At 47.5% G+C, this 18,718-nt stretch overlaps 1 protein-coding gene across 17 annotated transcripts in view; it reads left to right on the forward strand.

Moving 5' to 3' along the window:
- The first annotated feature begins 414 nt into the window (after positions 1-414).
- The window catches only part of LOC143376995 (uncharacterized), a 30,386-nt gene continuing 12,082 nt past the window's right edge, over positions 415-18,718 (forward strand). For 8 of the 17 annotated variants that reach the window (XM_076827857.1, XM_076827855.1, XM_076827861.1 and 5 more), the window contains exons 1-10: positions 418-920; positions 2,748-2,811; positions 8,167-8,231; positions 14,268-14,512; positions 14,819-14,999; positions 15,264-15,399; positions 15,473-16,523; positions 16,596-17,782; positions 17,868-18,149; positions 18,274-18,644. In XM_076827857.1, coding sequence (XP_076683972.1) covers positions 8,188-8,231; positions 14,268-14,512; positions 14,819-14,999; positions 15,264-15,399; positions 15,473-16,523; positions 16,596-17,782; positions 17,868-18,149; positions 18,274-18,644 — 3,497 coding nt within the window. In that variant the 5' untranslated portion in view covers positions 418-920; positions 2,748-2,811; positions 8,167-8,187. Of the gene's footprint in view, positions 921-2,142; positions 2,206-2,747; positions 2,812-6,459; positions 6,641-8,166; positions 8,232-14,267; positions 14,513-14,818; positions 15,000-15,263; positions 15,400-15,472; positions 16,524-16,595; positions 17,783-17,867; positions 18,150-18,273; positions 18,645-18,718 lie in introns of those variants that run through there. The other 9 variants (XM_076827851.1, XM_076827864.1, XM_076827867.1 and 6 more) reach the window with 7 other exon arrangements.

The following is an 18,718-nucleotide window of genomic DNA, read 5'->3' on the forward strand; positions in this document are numbered from 1 at the left end:
CGCACTTCAAGGTTTTACAGCTTTATCGATGGACACTTTTCTGCAGGAAATTGTCGAGGCCTGTACTTAGCGAGTGTAGTCTAACAGTTCTTGCCAAGAAGCGATTCTTTCGTTCGAATCGAATCGATTTCGCGTAGACTGGTTCTATCGTTAGAACAAGGTGAAAAGTAAGGAATTGTAAAGAAAAGGAAACTATGGAAAAAGGAGAGAATCATGTTCGAATTGAGCGTCACTGAAGCTTCGATAAACGACGTCGGACGAAGCAGCGCCTCCCCTCGGAAAGTTGGCTGCCGCGTCGGTTAGGTCGTTCGGCCGCCTTCGGTTCTCTCCGCCGCGAAGAAGTTACCGTCGAGTGGCGCGACGCGACGCAACGCGATGGGACGCGGTACGTCGGCTCGCGTTGCCAGTCACTCACGGAGCTTAGTTGTGGGATTGTCTTGATTGAACGTTACGTGAGAAAGCAATCGTAGTTTCGATACCTTAGGAGAAAGTATTAAAAAAACGATTGCGTGTCAAGTACGTGCATTTAAACATTCCACGTCCGGGCATGTCGAAAATCACTCGGCAACTTTATCGATCCGGCGTTTAGGTGAAGTGAATACGAACGTGTGCTTGTGTAGAGAGTTGTGTAGCGTCGTAGCCCTTGTGTCGTCGTTACCGCCGCCGGTGTCGTCGTCGTCGTCGTCGTCGTCGCGACCGTCATCGTCGTCGTCGTCGTCGTCGTCGTCATTATCGTCGTTATTATCGCTGTCGCTGCGGCGGCTCTCGCCACCGCCACCGACGCCGACGCCGACGCCGACGTCGACGCCGCGTTATTACGCGCCACTCGGTGATTTGTTTTGACATGTGTGTGTTCTGCCATATTGGATTATCGCATCGTGTTCTACGAGCTATGCAGGCGCGAGTTTCACGTTGAAAAGGTGTGTGTCCACTTTTCATTTATATTTTTCTTCTCAGCTACGCACAGTACTTACATCGCAAGCATCAACGCACTTAGTCATTCAGGTATCGAACTATTCAGACGCGTCATCGATGAACAAGCGTCGATGAATCGCAAACTGGCTCATAGGAATGGTTCGTTCGTTTTATATCGGAGAATCGCAGTCGCTCGATATCCGGCAAAGCTTTTGGAGGCGATGTCGAGAAATGGCTGTCGCCTTTCATTCGTTCTTTCATTGGCTCGATTCAGTCGATCCGATTGCAAAACCAACGAATGGACGAACCGCTAAGAGATCGGTACCATATAGTACGTAACGTAGTATACATGTCGATTCGTGTCAAGGTTCTCGCGGACGGGTATTTGGTGAATAGATAACTACGTTTCAGTGGACCGTCCGCCGAACAGCGGCGATTCAAATCTTTCCTTTATTTTCCTGTAGTGTGAAACTTGTCTAATCGTAAGTCCGCACCTTTCTTACGGTAGGCATGTGACAGGTACACGCCACTAGGGATCGTAATGAATTTATGAATCGTGTGTTGTGTGAAAAGTTTCCTCTATTATTATAGAATTCCACGCGATTTTGAATATTTCATCGCGTTTCCTCGATGAATTGGACATCTTGATTTCGTAGTACCTTAAAGGGCTGGTGTTCTGTTGGGGTGGGTGGGTGGGTTGTAGCGGAGGGGAGGTTAGCATATGGTCCGCGAAGGGGGAGCTTGCGTACTTATACATACATGTCGTATGTTTTGAAGGGGTAGCGAGCACTGAGCAGCGACGGAGGAGAATTTCTTCAACGTTCGTTGTCAGCTGTCATCTCTGTAGATGACAGCTGTACGCGGTTCACTTTTGTAGTAGCGTACATTGCGCTACTATACCCCCGCATCGTAATAACCTGCTTGAAACGTTAGCGAGGACACGTCAGTTTGACGGTTCTGTTTACATCGATGTTGCGGAAAAAAACAATGTAATTCTCGGGGACAGAATTCAGTGCATTCTGCCTTCCCATTCTCGTTTTCAGCTAACACAAACGTACGCGTAAACTACACAACTACAAAGTATATACGTATATTTATTCGCTTCCTACGTAGAACGTACACGGGGAAAAAGAGGAGGCAAACATTGAACGTGACCCGATTCGCTGAGGCTATTCTTAGGTGTACCTATCCCTGTGTTTCGTAACGCGTTCGGTATGCACGTCTCATAGCCAAAATCGTATCAGTGGTTTTCCTTCGTTGCAAGTCTGCTGCGCCTCGAAACTACTCTAGGTACGATTAAGTGTAGTTAATTAGCGAACAATCGGAAACGCAAACCCAAATGTGTACTTTGTGTCTCGAGGAGGTCTTCGGACACGAAAAGGATTTCTTCTTAATTAACGAGTTTAATGGCAGGTGCGAAAAAGAATCAACTTCTCCTCGCAGTATAAGCGCTCTTGAATTTAGTTAGAGACGTCTCCAGCCGCAGAATTTCGTCCCTTAGCTCGATCTAATTAACTTTCTGTTGCGATCAATCCGGTGAAGAAAATTATGAGAATATACGTGTACTGGCCACCTAAGAATTTCGACGAAGTAAATAAAATTTACAATTTCAATGAAAAAATCCCGGCCCTCTACTCCCATAACTGCGCGTGCATGTTACTCCCGACAACGCTACTTATCGTCAGCCACTGTCATTGCACTATCGGTAGAATCGGTAGAAGGGCCATTTCTACTTTTCGTTCTTTACAAACGTATTAACCAACAGTCTGCAGGATTCCCTATTTCGTCGAAACGACACGACGTTTAATCGGAACATTTTCTTTTTCTTTCAGAACGACCCTTTCCCGGGTGCAACCATGGATCCTACAACCAAAGCCGCCACGTGGATCAGCTAAGGTACAACGCATTTCATTTCATTTGCTTTTCTTTCGTTTCGTGTCGTTCCAATTTGCTTTGCTTTGCTTTGCTTTGCTTTGCTTTGAACACGCGCAGTAAGTTGTGTCGTAGAATTTATGTGGTCGGTTAAGCTTCGTCGCGTGTCATTAGGTCATCGGGTCGACTCAACGACGAATCAGCTCCTACATGTGGAACGATAAACGTAGATTTCGTGCACCAAGTAGTAAGTATGTAGTTATTATTAGGTTTAGTTTCCCCTTCCCGAAAACATTCTCTTTCTCTATCTGTATGTGCGTGTTCTCTTGCTCCGTTACACAAATGCATACTCTCGCGCGCCCTCGTATATTCCTCTGTCTGGTTGGTACTTGCTATTGTTAAACGCGTTTCAATTAGAGGCCAAAAATACAGTAGCCTTATTTGGAAGCGCATAATATTCTACATAACCACTGCTGGTTGACCGTCAATCAGCAGAATCTGTACACAATAATAGGTATGTGTACCCCGCTTCGTCTAGAGACCCCCTAGGACTCTACTATGTATAACTGAGAACGGCTTTAAAAACATCCAACACCTCGTCCGCTCTTTATAGAAATTTCAAATATCCTGCAGGCCAATGTAGATTGTGTAGATTATTAAACTCCACTGCGGCACAAGCATGTCTAAAATTCGGACAAACAACCTGGACCGAATTTTCTACAGTCTGCAAAGTTTTTACTCCAATGGGAGTAACGAAATAACAAAATGTTCAAGTCGGTTTGCCGTTGATGGGCAAAGATGGATAGGGAGAGGAAAGTGAGCGCAGAAGGAAGCGCGTATGCCACGTATATACGGTGGCGGACAAAAGAAAGTTTAGCATTTTTAAAATCGCGTAACTTTTTTTAGAATTGGTCCAAACGACACGAGTTTTTTTAGAACCTAGAATGATTAGTTTGCTAAGTGACGCGTTTCTTCGTTTTGAAAAAAAAAATGCAATTAGTCGGATAGCGAAAAAAAAGTAAATCTCAGTTTTTAAACATTTTTTGCGAGCCTTACTCTGCGATCTTTATAGCTCGGAGCAACGTTAACCGATTTTGATGAAATTTTAGGCACGTATACAACTTACTTCGATCGACAAACGGTTTTTTTTTAATTTTCATTACAGCTTCGCAAAAAAAAAAAATTTAAAAAACGACATTTGCAATTTCTTTTGCTATTCCGACCAATTTCATTGTTTTTCAAAACGGCGAAACACGTCACTTAGCAAATTAATCCTATCTTCTAAAAAAAAAACCTCGCGTCGTTTGGACCAATTCTAAAAAAGTTATGCGATTTTAAAAGTTGTAAACTTTCTTTCGTCCGCCACTGTACATGCATACTATTCTTTAACGAGAGGGACATCCGCATTGGCTCGATGTCTAAGGCAGAAAGGGGCCGTTTGCGACGAGTTAACGCGCGCAGAAGGGAACGTACGTTACACATGTATATCTATCGAGTGCAGTTCGAACGCGCAGCCTACAGAAAAGAGTACTTGCCCAGACTGACGTAGGGAATCGAGGAAAGCTTAGGAGCTGTTTATTTCTAATTTCACTGCCCGCGTTTTTTTTTTATACATAAAAGGTAATGAAACATTCTACGTTTGTTACTTTGTTAGTAACTACTTAAGTAGCAAATACATAAACTGTAATAGGTAACAGCCGCACGGTTGGTGTTGAATGAAACGGTGAAACGCGGATATTGCCACGCTCTCGCGCGAGTGTACTGGCCTCGGTGCAACCAATGCAAGATGTGGGAACGCTGTGTCCTGTATTTCTTGCAGCCGCACCCCTCTTCTTTTCGATGCTTGCTGTTTTTCCGCCAGATTCATCGCTCGATCGGTTCAACTTTTGTCTTACAACTTTGCTCTCATTTCGGCTACGAAGAGGAAAGTGTATAGAAGAGAAAGCTTCCATTCGGATCATTAACCGATCAGACACACCTATTCTTTTCGCCTCGTCTACGTAAAAGTGGAATTTAGCGTGGGTTAGCGGGCGAGACCGTGAAACGGCTAGGCTGCGAGCTACGTACGCGATACGTAAAGTGACGAAGTAAGCTTACGCGACATCTTCCTGTCCTCTTACGTTCCCTCGCAACAGATTGCCCGTAGGGTTTATTTTCCTGCCGACTCTCAAAAAGAATTGCTTTTTTCATCTCGTACTTTCCCTATCACTTCTATCGGGTGTTGTTACGCAACGTTACGCTTCACCCATGTCCTATCTGGTCGGTGAGAGACTCGACTGGACTCGAAGCGAGTCGATTTCATTTGATTCGACTTGTCTAGTCTGGATCGTCTTTAATTTACAGCCAACGACGATGCGCATGCGTTGAGATTCGTGTTGAAAGGCAGCTGGAGCAGCTTTCATACGACGAATCGTTACGTACAGACGCGTGACGGTTGGAAGTAGATGTAGAATTTTATACATAGGTATAATAATATGTACCGCTACTTATTGTTAGTCTATATGGTCGGGCTTGACGTTACACGAAACGCTTAACTAGCGCGAGATCTTTTATCACAGAGTGCCAGAATAATAGAGAAAACTTTCCGTTGAAATATTGGCGAAAAATGAACGTACCTACCTACTTGCTGGAAAATGTGAAGCGATAGTGGCGACGAAATATGAATATATTATATCCTAATACGGCGCGGCTGGGTGGAGGCGGGTAGCTGGCTCAGGGGTAGAAGCAAATCGTGGCAAGATTATTTCCCGCTGCGAATACCTTTAAAAGTAGGAATTTATCATTTCTGGATGGAACCGGAGGGAAATTTTCAATGGCCCGGAATGGATGGCCGTTCGAAATCCGATTTACGTAGGTAGCTTCGTGTCTGGATCTCATTTTCGTAACGTTCTCCTGCCTAACGGAGGATCTACAAGTATCTACGTAGATACATGATGGCGATGTTTCTATTCTTAGGTTCGATAGTTGGATCGCGAGCTTCTCCTCGCTAAACCCTTTTAACTGTAACACCCTTCGATACGAATACCTCTGTAACGGGAACGGGAACGGGAACGGGAACCGAACGAAAGGTAACATATGTATATACCTTCGTACACTTTATTTGTGCCTGTATCTTTACACGCGCGTGTTCGAAACGTGATTACACGTATAGGAGGTACCTACTTTAAACTTGAACGGCTGACTGGATCGACCGACTTCTCTATTTCGCTATCCTTGCGCGTAACGCCGCCAGTGGACAACGAGAAATAGGGGAGTGGGTCAAATCATTCAGGCGTTAAAGTAAACACGTTTCGAGCGTTCAGACAAAGAGGTTGAAAAAAACATCATTGTAGGTACTTACCTACATGTATAATCTCCACTTTCATTCGTATCCCATTGATCCGGTACCATCGCTTCACTCACGATTCTTCGGTCAGTAGATGCCCTACCCTGCCCTCCCGTCCTTTTATTTTCGGCAAAGTAGGATTAGGAATAATTAGGAATAGTTCACTGCTTAATGTACAGACGTGCGTGTCCCGATTATGACAAACACACAAACATACGAAACACTTTCTGCTTTATAGTATAAGATACTGGAGAGTGAGTTATAGTAATAACAACGAGAAACTTTGCTTCCTTCCACCAAATGATTTGTCCTAATTTTTCTTTCCCTACGAAAACGCTCGCTCAAAGACAGAGGTGGAGAAAGAGAGAGAGAGCGAAAGGGCAAATGTTGGCAGTGCAGCGGAAAGTGCAAGGTTAGGTTATACCGACGACGCCGACGCCGACGCCGACGCCGACGCCGACGGACGGATGGATCCATCGTGGATGGCTGGCTAGAGACGAGAGAGGAGAGACGAGTGCACGGTTCGAGGTGGGTCTCGTAAAATATGCAAGCTGCAATCACGTGTCTTGAATAGAAAAGGTCAGGAACAGAGAGGGAAAAGGAGAAGGAACGCTTGGTCCATAGACAGCAAGGGTTGGATTAGTGTTGGAGGCAGACAGAGAGGGAAAGGGAGCGTGGTTGCGAAGTGAAACGTTGGAAAAGGGAAAAGGGAAAGGGGAGAGAATGTCGGGTGGGGGATGATAGCGACGTTGAGAGTAGCAGCAAAAGCACCAACACAGCCAGACACCGCTGGGACACGAGTTAGGGTACGGGGATGGCCGTGAAGAAGAGACGGAAAGACGTGAAATGGAAAAGGAAAAACTTGGCCCTCCTCCCGTATTACTGCTGAAACTGCGAGTCTCTCTCACGTTCGTTCCGCTGCGTTCGCAAAAAACTTGAATAACTAACCGATCTACCTCCGTCATTTCGTAACTCTTGCTCTGCCGCGATGCGTTCGCGTACCAAGTATATTCTATGTACATACTAGGGTGGTTCTTATTTTCGACTTTTGAATTTTCTTCCGAGTACCCGCCAGAATAGTACCAAATAATAAAAAACAAAATCTCTGTAAAGTTTCAGCCTGATCGGATAACGGGAAAAGGTGCCCTTCCTTGTCCCCTTAAACATTTAAATAATTATTTAAAAAATATGTCACACAAAAGTTGTAGATCCGGAGAAGCAGCATCTTTTATGTTCCATTACTTTCTCTCGCGCGACAAACGGCTTTGGAATTTTTTTTTTTTAGTTTTTCAGACTTTTTCCGAAAAGCGCTAGTCGCAGGAGAAAAAGTAATAGTACATAAAAGATGCTCTTTGTCCGGATCCATAACTTTTGTATGACATATTTTTTTTAGGTAGCGAGCTGTTAAATAATTATTTAAATGTTTAAGGACCCAGGGGGGGGCACCTTTTCCCGGCTGAAACTTTGCACAGATTTTTTTTTTATTATTCGGAACTATTCCGGTGGGTGCGCCGAAGAAAATATGGAAAATAGCTACCTATTATGTACGCGTGCAACGGCACGAAATTTCAATCTATCGAATCTGTTGGGCACGCGCTCCAACGAGAATTTCCACGATATGGTGAAGCGAAAGTGAATAAAAATGTAGAAGGCATTTCGGTCCGGGTCGGCTGGTTGTTTTGTGCCGAGCAAGTAAGGATAGAGGATCCGGGCGTATGGCGTACCTATGGAATGAAATGGAACGGAATGGGGCTCGGCGACTCTTGAGCGTCGGGCAAGCGTGGTTGAAGGGACTCAGCTGGGAAAAACGCGAGCGAGTCTCAAGTGGCAGCACTTTGCTGAAATATGCACGATCTAGGCAGAGTTAGCGGTACTATCTCGTTGCTTACATAATAAGTGTAAACGTCGGTCTCGAGAGACGCGATCGAATCCTCGAACGTTGCAAATGGCTTTACGTATTCGGCTATGCTTCTGCAAACTGTGCTGTTGTTTCACGCCTGTCCGATTCCCCACAGCTCAAGTCCGAAATTCACAGAGTGCTTCGCTTGTTTCAGGCCAGAGGCGATCGATGCCTGATGGCGTGGTTTGGAACTCAACGCTGGAGAAATCCTGCTCCAGAGTAAGTAGATTCCCTGGAACGATGCGTCCAGATGCTCTATTTGGTCTCGAAGGATTCCCAGTAGCTCACCTTGAATCGTATCACGAGTCCGATAGCGCTTGATTTTCTCATCCCATTTTGGTGTCATACGTTCGTTCCAACAAGTGCAAGTGTAGGAAAGACGAGCAGTAGAAAGCGAGTTGTTTGCGATTGCGAAATCGATGGCTCCGCTACTCTCCACCTTTCGAGCTCGATCGAGTACCTACTACGGAAGGTGGAAGGTGAAAGGTGAAAGGTGAAAGGTGAAACGTGCAAGGCGGAAGGCTCGAGTCTTGTCAGAACGTGGCATCTTTGATCAAAGCACCATTCTCGATTGGATGCTCTGTCGCGATTCTAATTATGAATAATCGAGGACCAGGTCCGAGGAAATTGCGTTGTAAGCGCTATTATACTTGAATGAGCGGTGCCGTTACTGAACTGCACTCTACCGATTCTCCGTGCCTCCCTACGTTAGATAAGACGAAACATTATGTCGCCGACTAAATATTTTGGCCGGTATTTCGTGCACGGCGGTTGAATTATACATACCTAGATGAAAGGAGTACGGATTAATTATCAGTTATTGCTCCTCAGGGAGAGAAAACGAGAATGGGAGTAAGAGTGGGAATGGGAATCGAGTAAGAGAGTAGTGGTGGGTAGCTGTATCAGGCAGCAGACCAATTAACTACTTAGGGCGGCTTTCATCGGCTCGACAATCGGACGGATCGATTCGAGGTGAATAACTTTTCTAGTTGCGCTGCGTACCGATACCGCGCCACAGAATCTCAAACCGAGAAAGATACGCGCATCTGCTTCCGCTCGTTAGACTCTTTTCAGGCTCGGTCAGTTGCTAGTCAACCATGCGAATCGGCTCTATAGTCTATTGATATACACACACACACAGGTCTTGTTCGATCTGGATGGGCAAGGAGAATGAGAACGCGAAAGAGGGGAATTGGAAAACTGAGCCGCTTTTTAATTCCAAGTCTATTCGATCTATTTGCCGACTCGAGGTAACGTTATCTCGTAGGAAACCCAAGTCGATCTTCCTCCTCGTTCCGTTCTCCGTCGTTAATACATTTTTATTTAATCGATCAAGATTCAACAACTATCGATTTTTCTTTAATACTCGCGTGGAATCGCGTGGAATCGCGTGGAATCATCCGGTTAATTGGACGATCGATCCGTCTGTGGCAGAGAAAACGCATCAACCGACCAACAGCTAATATCCTCCGTCGAAATTGAAGCTGCGCGATTGCGTGGTTCGGTAGAGGAGCGAGGGGGTGGTCGGGATCGATTCACCAGAATACGTACACTCCGGAATTCATATCTACGTACGTTTAATTAGAAATTCTACTATCGATCGGAAATTATTGCTTATCGCATGCCGATCTGAGAAATTCAATCCAATTGGCCAGAAGTGAAAAAGTAAAGCCTGGCGAGAGGGGTTGGAGACGGCGCAGCTTGTCGGAAGCGGAGGCAACGTATATCGAGCAAGTTCAACGTCCTCCGGAGGTCGTCCTATCGTCCTCTACAGGTACGATGTCGCTTTATTCGGTAATTGACAGCGCCGAAAATCCTGCCAGACGCTAGCAATTGCATTATCTGAGAAAGCTTTGCCGCTACCATTACGTCCATCCTCGGAGGTCGTGCATCCTTTGCAGCGACGCGGGCAAACAACATCTTCGATTTCGAGCATCCACTGCTCGAGTACCTAATATCGATGCAAATGGAAAAAGCAGAAATAACAACCACGTCCCTTCTACGTATACGAGGTATAAGTTGCACAGAGGTAGAGGGTGTAAAGATGGCAGAAAGTGGACTCTGTAGATGACATATTACCGAGTCTAGCCAGCGGATAATTCGATAAAGAGTTTCGGAGGTTGGTCTGGATACGATTAGGCCATTAGCTGACGCGTAAACGCGATTTGCTTGGCTGCCGGAAGGGCGGGAACCTTATTACACGGCGCGCCGCGTCGGTCTAACCGCCGGCTACTTGCTCGAGGAACGTTACTCAACCTGCGATTCTTGCGGATCGAATCGACGTTGTTTCGGAGTCGGGTCCCACTCGGGTCACGCTCGGATACTTAAACATACATGTTTGTACGTAGTTATTTAATAGATAACTCGGTGCTCGGTCGAGAGCGGCGGCACAGGCACACCCAACATCCTTTTTTAATCGATCCGTGTCTCTATTCTCCTTTCCAGTTTTCCATCATCTTTCCGTATCGAGAAATCCAAGCTTACTAATTCTAAATCAGAGATGGCCGATAAAACAAGTAGGTTCAACCGGTGTACACTTTGGTAGCTGAAAGCTTCTCTGGTCACGGATATAGGGAACGGTTGAAAGCGGTCAGGTGATTATGTCCCACATAGGTACTTACCTACTTACATATGCGGGATGCGGCGGAACGCAACCGAGCCGAGCCGCCCTGTGACGCGACGCGACGCAGGGACGGACACGCGTATCGACCACTGACCCACATACGGAAACGGCTGCGCGCCGCTTTTCGATACCACCTACTCGCCGATTCACTCCGAATTAGATAATAGCTTACTAACTACTAACACGACTCTCACTCTCACACAATTTCCCTCTTACTCTTACTCTCCTTTGTCCTCGCTTTCCGCTTTTCACGCTCGGTGCGTGGAGCGCAAACTCGCAGTTAACGTCCAAAGGATACCTATTCGAGTTACGCGTCTCCTACATACTCGCAGTCACAAAGGCCTTTTTCTTTTCCGATGGGCAACCGGAGGAGAATCGATTAGTTGACGTCTGGGAAGCTCAAGGTCGTTGCTGGTCACGGTCCTTCCTCCTCTGCCGTTTCATTCTCTCACAATCTCTCAAACAGTTCGACTCGTTTCCTCTAAACGGTCTAAAGACTCTAAAGCCGCATCGAGTTTTCCACGGTGCTTTGCTCTGTCTAGTAGCTATCCGAAGCGCGCGCGTCACTGTTTCTCGTGAAAGCAGGCGCAAGATTTTGCTTAATCTGGATGATCGTATCTCGAAGGTGCATTAGATAAGCGCACAGACGCTTCACCACGTAAACTTCCCGTCTGGGAGAACAATTTCGCGCGGTTCGAGGCTGGGGAAATTAGTGGCTCCAACAGATTATCGACTCACAAGTCGTTGAAACAAAATTCAACCTTACCCTAATCCTCTTTGATGGCACAGCATCGACCTTTTCAATCTTTCTCGGTTTTCCCAGTTTCTCCTTCAGCCCCGGGTATTCTATTACAGGTTACGATACGCGAGTTCGCCTTCTCCCACTACCAATCTATTCTCGCTCCGTTTTTTCCCCTCTTTCTCGTAAATATGGTACAACGTGATCCAATCAGATCCCATCTCGCGAGGTAGATTCATTCGTACACACCGTAACCACCTCGTCTTAAGGGTCTTAGGGGTCAACGAATTGCAGAAGTAAGCGTGCGAAACGGAGGAGAGAAGGAGAAAAACTCGACTCGGAGCCAAGTCGATAAGCCGTGAAAACTAACTTTTCGATCTTCACCCTTCTTCTTTGCTGAGAGAGAGAGAGAGAGCGCTGGCACGGTCCAGGAGAAGCTACTTTGGTTTGCCAAGCAAGGGTAATCTCGCAGTCTTCCGCAGTCTGACTTTGCTACTAAATAGATAGAAGCCGAGGGGAACTATCGATCGAGTCGACTGGACGGGCAGGAGGAATGGATCCTCGGAACGAAAATTCAAACACATCTCCCTTCTGCGCCACCGCTTGCGCGTAACGTCTAACGAGCGAAATTAAATTAGGGAGCAATCGGTGGATGGCAAAGGACGATTGGACAGTCCAGAGACTCTAGAGAAAGAATGTGTTTGCATTTGCACGCATCAACTTGGACTTGATTAATGAAAAAGAGTTAAAAGAGCGCCCGTGTGCAAAGGTTCCCAATTGCAGAGCAAATCCACTTTTTTTCTCTGTGCAATGGATTTCAGGCGAGGGAAACAGAATTTCTATTAATTTTGCCGAAAACTCAAAAGTAGCCGAAAAGTGGATCGTAGGTATTTGTAGCTGCCTGTATGCACGTAGTTGACAATGCAGCGAAGCGTGTACGTGAACACGTGTCGCACATCGGAATAGGTACGTATCTAGCTTCATTGAATTATCGTGCCGAGTTTCCACGGTATGCTAACTAACGTCGATGACGAGTCTTCTGTTTGCATCCGCGCGGACAACCGACACACGGCTTTTCACGGAAGTAAACGTGCTCGTTTGCCGGTATTGTTCCCGTCCTTCTTCCCGCCGCGCCGCGCCGTTGTCGTTGTCGTTGTCGTTGTCGTTGTTGAACAAAACCAGAGGAGATTGTAGAGAAGCAGCCTGGTTTCACACGAATTTCTCCTTCGTTTTCTTTACATTCAAGTTGCCGGTGTCTGGCAACAATTTTCTTTTCTTCTCTGTTTTGTTCTTTTAATGAAAAAGCAAATATCTATAGGTACCTACATAAGTACCTATGTATAGGCGTGATAATCGCCTACCGATCAGCTGCGAAAGAGAATGGTTTTTGTCCAGAGGAGTATAGCAAAGTTGGATATTCCTTTCGAACAGGGTCACGGATACCACAGCTTATCCATTAAAGTTATTTTAGATAGTTTCGTGTAACTTTGGTCGTTGAATTTTTCAACTGGCTTATAGAGATCGGAAATCAGACGGAAGTACGCGTATATACATCTACCTAATATTGAAAACAGAGAAAATCGACGAGTGCGAAGGAAAGATGATTAGTCTGGAGGAACGAAAGGGAGGAAGGGTTGGAAGGGTCGGGCGATACACAAGCAGAAAGGGGAAAAACATATTCGCGATCTTTGTCCCCGTCGCCGCTTTCGGCCAATTATGACCATGAATAATGAATCAAACGTTAACGAGCCTGACAACGAACCGTTCCGTACACTAACGCGCGTCGTTGAAAAGACGCAGACGAACGCGCCACGGGAACAGGAGAGCGACAGGAAAGCGAACAGGGAACTAAGGGTAAGAACGAAACGAGAGATGAATTTCCCTGCATTGTTCCACGGCTAGATTATTTTGCTTTGGGCAAACTCCCGAAAGCGACCGTTGTCAAATCCCCCCCTTCTGCCTTCTGCCTTTGTCGGCAAATCGTCCTTATTTATTCAGCAGCTTCAGTTTTTCGGCTCGCATCCACCTACCGGCTACAATCCGCTATTTACGTAGTTTGTTCTTTCTCCCTTGGCCACAGTTGTTTATCGATTAAGAACGATGTAGCAGTCTATTCTGTAAAAGTAGCAACGCGATTCAAAGACCAAGCGTTGCGTTGTACCTACTTACCGTACCAACAAGAGATAGACTTATTTTATAGAAAACACTTCGGCGAACATGGTAGTATTCTCTTCGGATGTTTAAAGTCGGGAGCTCGAGTAGTAGTCCGATTTAGGACGATGAAAAATAAAGAAATTCACTTTCCGTATAATCGATACATACCTATTTAGTCGCTCGGCTCGGGCCTCGCGCGGTTTCGATCAAAGGCTCTCGAGTGTCTCGAGTGTCTCGAGGCTGGCCAACGTTAGTCGAGCTTCGATCGACTAAAGTAATCATGGCGCTTCGAATTTTCGTCTTTTAGTCATACTAAATTTTTTATTTCAGATAATTTTTTGCCCATCTCTGCGGTGATCGTTTCGAATGACAAACATGCTTCTCCTGCACCGGTCTCGATCACCAGGTCGCCGAAAATGAGTTTGCAGTTTCGCAACTTTGCTTTCCCTGACCAGCCAACTTGCACCCATCTTCCTTTACCTCGAAGAACATTACCTACGTCCATTACCACCATTCACCTTCTGCCGCTATCTTCTTCATCATCATCATCATCATCATCATCATCATCACCACCACCACCGCCGCCACCTCCTCATGTGGCGTTACATCACGATTGTGACGAGTGGGTCGCGTCGGGTTGCGTCGCGTTGCGGAATGCAACACGTACGCGGAGAGAGCTGACTCTGTACTTGAATCTTTGCCGTAATCTCTATAGAATCGAACGATACGTCTGTTCCAGAGGTGACGATGTGCAACGATCGATCGAGCTGCTGGACAAAGTACTCTCAGAGTACGACGAGCACGAGGCAGCAGAGGGTGAAGGCGGTGGAGGTGGCGTCGACGGAGTCAGCATTGGCGTCAGTGGCGGCGGGGGTGGCGGGGGTGTCGTCGGGGGCGTCGAAAGCGGCGAAGGCGTCGGGGATTGTGAAAGCAGCACGGAACCGAGCATTGGTCTCACGCCCGACGACGAGAGTCCGTCTTTAGGTATCTACTTTTCCTCTCCCTTCCATCCGTCTAGTTCTGTGTCTCGCCATTCTCAGCGGTCCACTGGGGCCCACCCGATGTACCCATTCAGATGCCACAGATTTGTCGATAACGACTGACCAACTTACCGAATAATTCTAACGATTCCTCTACAGAGAAATGTACATATGGCATATGGGCTTGTCCAACCACCATCCTTTCGTAAAATCTGCTTTACGCGACTTGTTGCGAATTAATCGACGGTTAATTAACGAGCAATCACTCCGGTAATAGGGAATTGATTTTTACCGAGTTACGTGTGTGCAGGACACCAGTCAGAAGACGACGGTTACATGAGCATGAATGGGCGAAAAGCAAAGATGGCCTTGATAGCGCTTCGTCCAGTTCCAGACTGTCCAGAACCGCAAGATCCCGCGGGCATGTCTACGCAAGGGTTTCCTCCGCCACCAGAAGAAGCCGAGCGAATCATTTCTACTCTATTGCCAATGTAAGTGTGTTCTTACCGCCACCCAGATTTTTGTCCTTCTTTAGTTTTCCAAAATTTTCTTTAGAATTAAAATAAAAAAATTTAAAGAAGAAATCTAATATTAGCCTTCTTCCATATATTCTACATCAAGTTCGGTAAATGAGGATCCTTCGATTTCGAATCTGCCATCGCAATAGCAAGCAAAAAAATTTGAAAAATCGATCGAGGATAAAGATATTACAGTGGATAGATGGATAGAGGGTGACGGTTATCGCGTGTCGACAGGGTATCGCCAGGAAACTCGTCGAAAAGGAGCGGCCATTCCTCAGATCGTCGAACCAGCCGACAACAATGGATGATAGCAATGGAGGATAGCATACGGCAGGGAAACGGTAGCGTGGTCACCACTCAAACGACGCTCGTAAGTAATCGATTCGAGTCTAGTCGACTTGTCGTCTTTTACTCGGCCCCCCCATATATATAAATATATGTAGGTAAATGGTAATTTCGCGCAGCCGAAAACGCGACACCAGAGACCGTTCGGATGGGAGAATGGTAACGGCCTGGAGGGGTTGAAGCTGGCTCAGCCTCCAAGTCCTCCGAGCAAATTCGCCAGCTTGCCGTACGACGGTAAAGTGTCGTTTGGTTGGATCCCACCGCGAACCAACCCATCGGCCGTTGAGAAGCATCGCGAGGTACGTCGACGCTCCTCCGAGGAGGGACTGGACGCTCCGGAGAGAGAGAAGAAGAGAAAGAATAATAACAACAACAACAATAACAATAATCATCGGCAGAGTTTCGAGAAAGATCCACCCTCGCATTTGCGGAAACAACGACAGAACGAGATCATCAAGTCGAACAGTGTGGAAGATAGACTTTTGATGAATCACGATCACGATCGCGATCACGATCGCGATCGCGATCGCGATCACGGGGCCGAGGAAAATGCCAGACGGAGGAGGACCGACTCGGACTCGAGCGAGGGCAGGTTCTCGAGAAACTCCGAGTCTGAGAGATCCTCCATACCCCGCTCGAGTTCGGTGAGCGTCGAGAGGTTCTCGATGCGAGCGACATGCGACTCGTCCGATTTCTCCAGGGCCAACTCCACCTCCAACGAAAGATTCCACTCGGATTTCTCGATAGCGGTCGCCAGTGCCAGCTCCAACGATCGCGTCTCCATGCCCACTTCCGATCCATTCTCCATCCGACATTTAGATTTTGTCTCATTCTCCCTGCCGACCCGGGCCGATTCCAGCGAGAGATTCTCGGCTCCTACCTCGGACAGGTGCTCCGAGGAACGCTACTCCGACATGTTTTCCACCAGAAACTCGGACTTTTCTACCAGAAACTCCACCGACTTTAGGACACAGTCCGAGGAGGAACGATTCTCCGACGACTCGTTGGAGGAGCTGCTACCTCCTCCTCCTCCAATCAGCAAGAGACACTCGATCGCCTGGGAGGTCTCTCTCGAAGACGACCCCCTCTATGCACCAGGAAGCACCAAGGTGATCGGTAGAAGACGACGAAAGAGCAGCGATGTTTCCAGTGAGTTGTTTCCTCTTTCTCACCCCTAACCCAGACCTTTAACCTAATCGTGCCACCTTGCCGGTTTCTTAGGTGTCGGGTCCGCGTCCAAGCTGCGCGACTTTGACGACTGGCAAGATCCACGGCTCTCGACTACCGACGACGATCTGGTCTCCCCATACTCGGACTCTTCCACCAACGACCTCGATCAAATACGGCCGCGGGAATTGACAAAAAATGGAACCTACGTGATACGTCGTGGCCGAAAGAAGGAACGAAAGGCTTTGCCGAAAGCCCCCACCAAGACCAGAAGCCTCTCCTTCGAGAACGGGGAGGAGAATCGTTTTTCGGCCGTGAAACGATACTCTAGCACATTCGACAACATCAAGAGCCTCCTCAGAGAGAGTAAACTGGAACCCATGGACGATCAGCCAAAGGAATTTCGGCCGTCCGTCCCATCGCCTGACTTGGTCAGGGTCGTCTCCCTGCCAGCTATCAACGACGAAACCGTCAATCGAGGAGCGTTGGAGGTGACGGTGGAGGAAGAAGAAGCACCGTTCGATCTATCGGACAAAGATAAGCTGCTAGAAACTATCCACCTGATCCGATTGTCAGCCGCCGGAATCCCAGCAGCCGTGACATCGTCCTTCTCAGCGTCGGTCGAGCAACATCGAGGGAACGACTATCTTGACGGGCCAAGCGAGTGCGACGGTACTCTATTCTCACCTTCCAACAACTCGATAACAAAAACCGCGAACGCGGCCTCTATCGAGGAGCCTGCTTCTCGAAAATCTCCGAACGCCAGCCGTGAGCCGCGTACTACCAAGATACCGGTAAACTTGCTGATCGAGGACCAGATCGTGAGAAAAGCCTTGAAGGAGAACCGTCGACAACTCGAAAAGGTTAGCGATGCCATTAAGGAGATCGAGAGCGTAAAGAACAGTGAATGTTTTGCCGAGAGCAAACGATCGAGGAACGAGGACGCGAAACAGACCAGTAAGAGAAACAGCCTTGAAAACGAGCCCAACGACCGGAACATAATCGACGGCCTATCGGACGTTCGTTCGAGGAAACGACGCGATTCGGACGTCGACTCGGACACTTCCAAGACCAGTCCCCAGGCGGACTTGAACGGGAGAAAACCGAGCGGGGCGGACGTCATCTATTCATCGGGACGAACAAAGCGACAAAATGATGTCGAGGGCCACAAAAACGATCAGAAGCAGATCGAGAACGTGATCGACGCCATTCTCGAGGAATCCAAGAATCCTGACTTTCAGGTAATAATAAAAAACATGCATGTCCGTTTGTAGAATTTCTAGAATTTGTCCACCGCTTGAAAACGGGCGTGAATGGTGGTTGTAGGTAAGCGTAGAAGTGCTCGAATTTCCCCCGTTGCCTCCTTCACCGGTCGAAGAAGCGGATGAAGAAAGTTCGGACGTCGGCCAGAGCGCCGTGATCGCGTCGAAACCTAAAAGTCATAGCAACCGAACGATGGAGTACAGACCTCGAGTGCCTCCGCATCGGGGCCCGGCTAATCTTTCATCCGATTCTAAGGATCATCAGACGCTTTTCAACACTAGATCCATGGACGCTGGCTTTACAAGGGGTAGGCGTACGCCTATTACCAGCAATTCCAGACGCGAGGTAGGTTCCTAGCTCCTTTAGCTTTTCCGATCTATCGGTTCGGTTTAGTGGCCGAAATTGCTCTTACGTACGCTCTAAGAAATAACAACCGTGTCTGTCGTTAATGCCAGTCTGTCGTTTACAGCAAATACCCGTGGAACGGCGAACTCTTCCCACGGATCTACCCGGCCCTTCTCGACGACGGCCATTTACGAAGAGACATTCGCCATCAATGGAGCCGGGCCCGTCCGGCGGTGGCAGCGGCAGTGGCAGCGGCAGTAGCAGTGGTATTGTCGCGGGACACGAAACTAGCAACGGTGGTTGCAGTAGCGGCACTGGCGGCGGGATCATTACTAATGTCTCCACCGGCTCCGGAATGCAGACTTCTTGTTCGCTTCCGGAAACTCCCGTTTTCGCCAGAGGAAGTGACATTCCAAGAACTCCCCAGCATGCGAGCAATTCCACGCAGACGCGTCGACAACCTGGTTGGTACGCCCCAACCACGGCGACCACTGGGTAAAACTTTCCTCACCAACAGATCAAAATATCGCGAGTAACGAGACTTTGCTTTCGAATCACCCCTAAATCGC

The sequence above is a fragment of the Andrena cerasifolii genome, chromosome 15, assembly GCF_050908995.1.
Source record: "Andrena cerasifolii isolate SP2316 chromosome 15, iyAndCera1_principal, whole genome shotgun sequence".
NCBI lineage: Eukaryota > Metazoa > Arthropoda > Insecta > Hymenoptera > Andrenidae > Andrena > Andrena cerasifolii.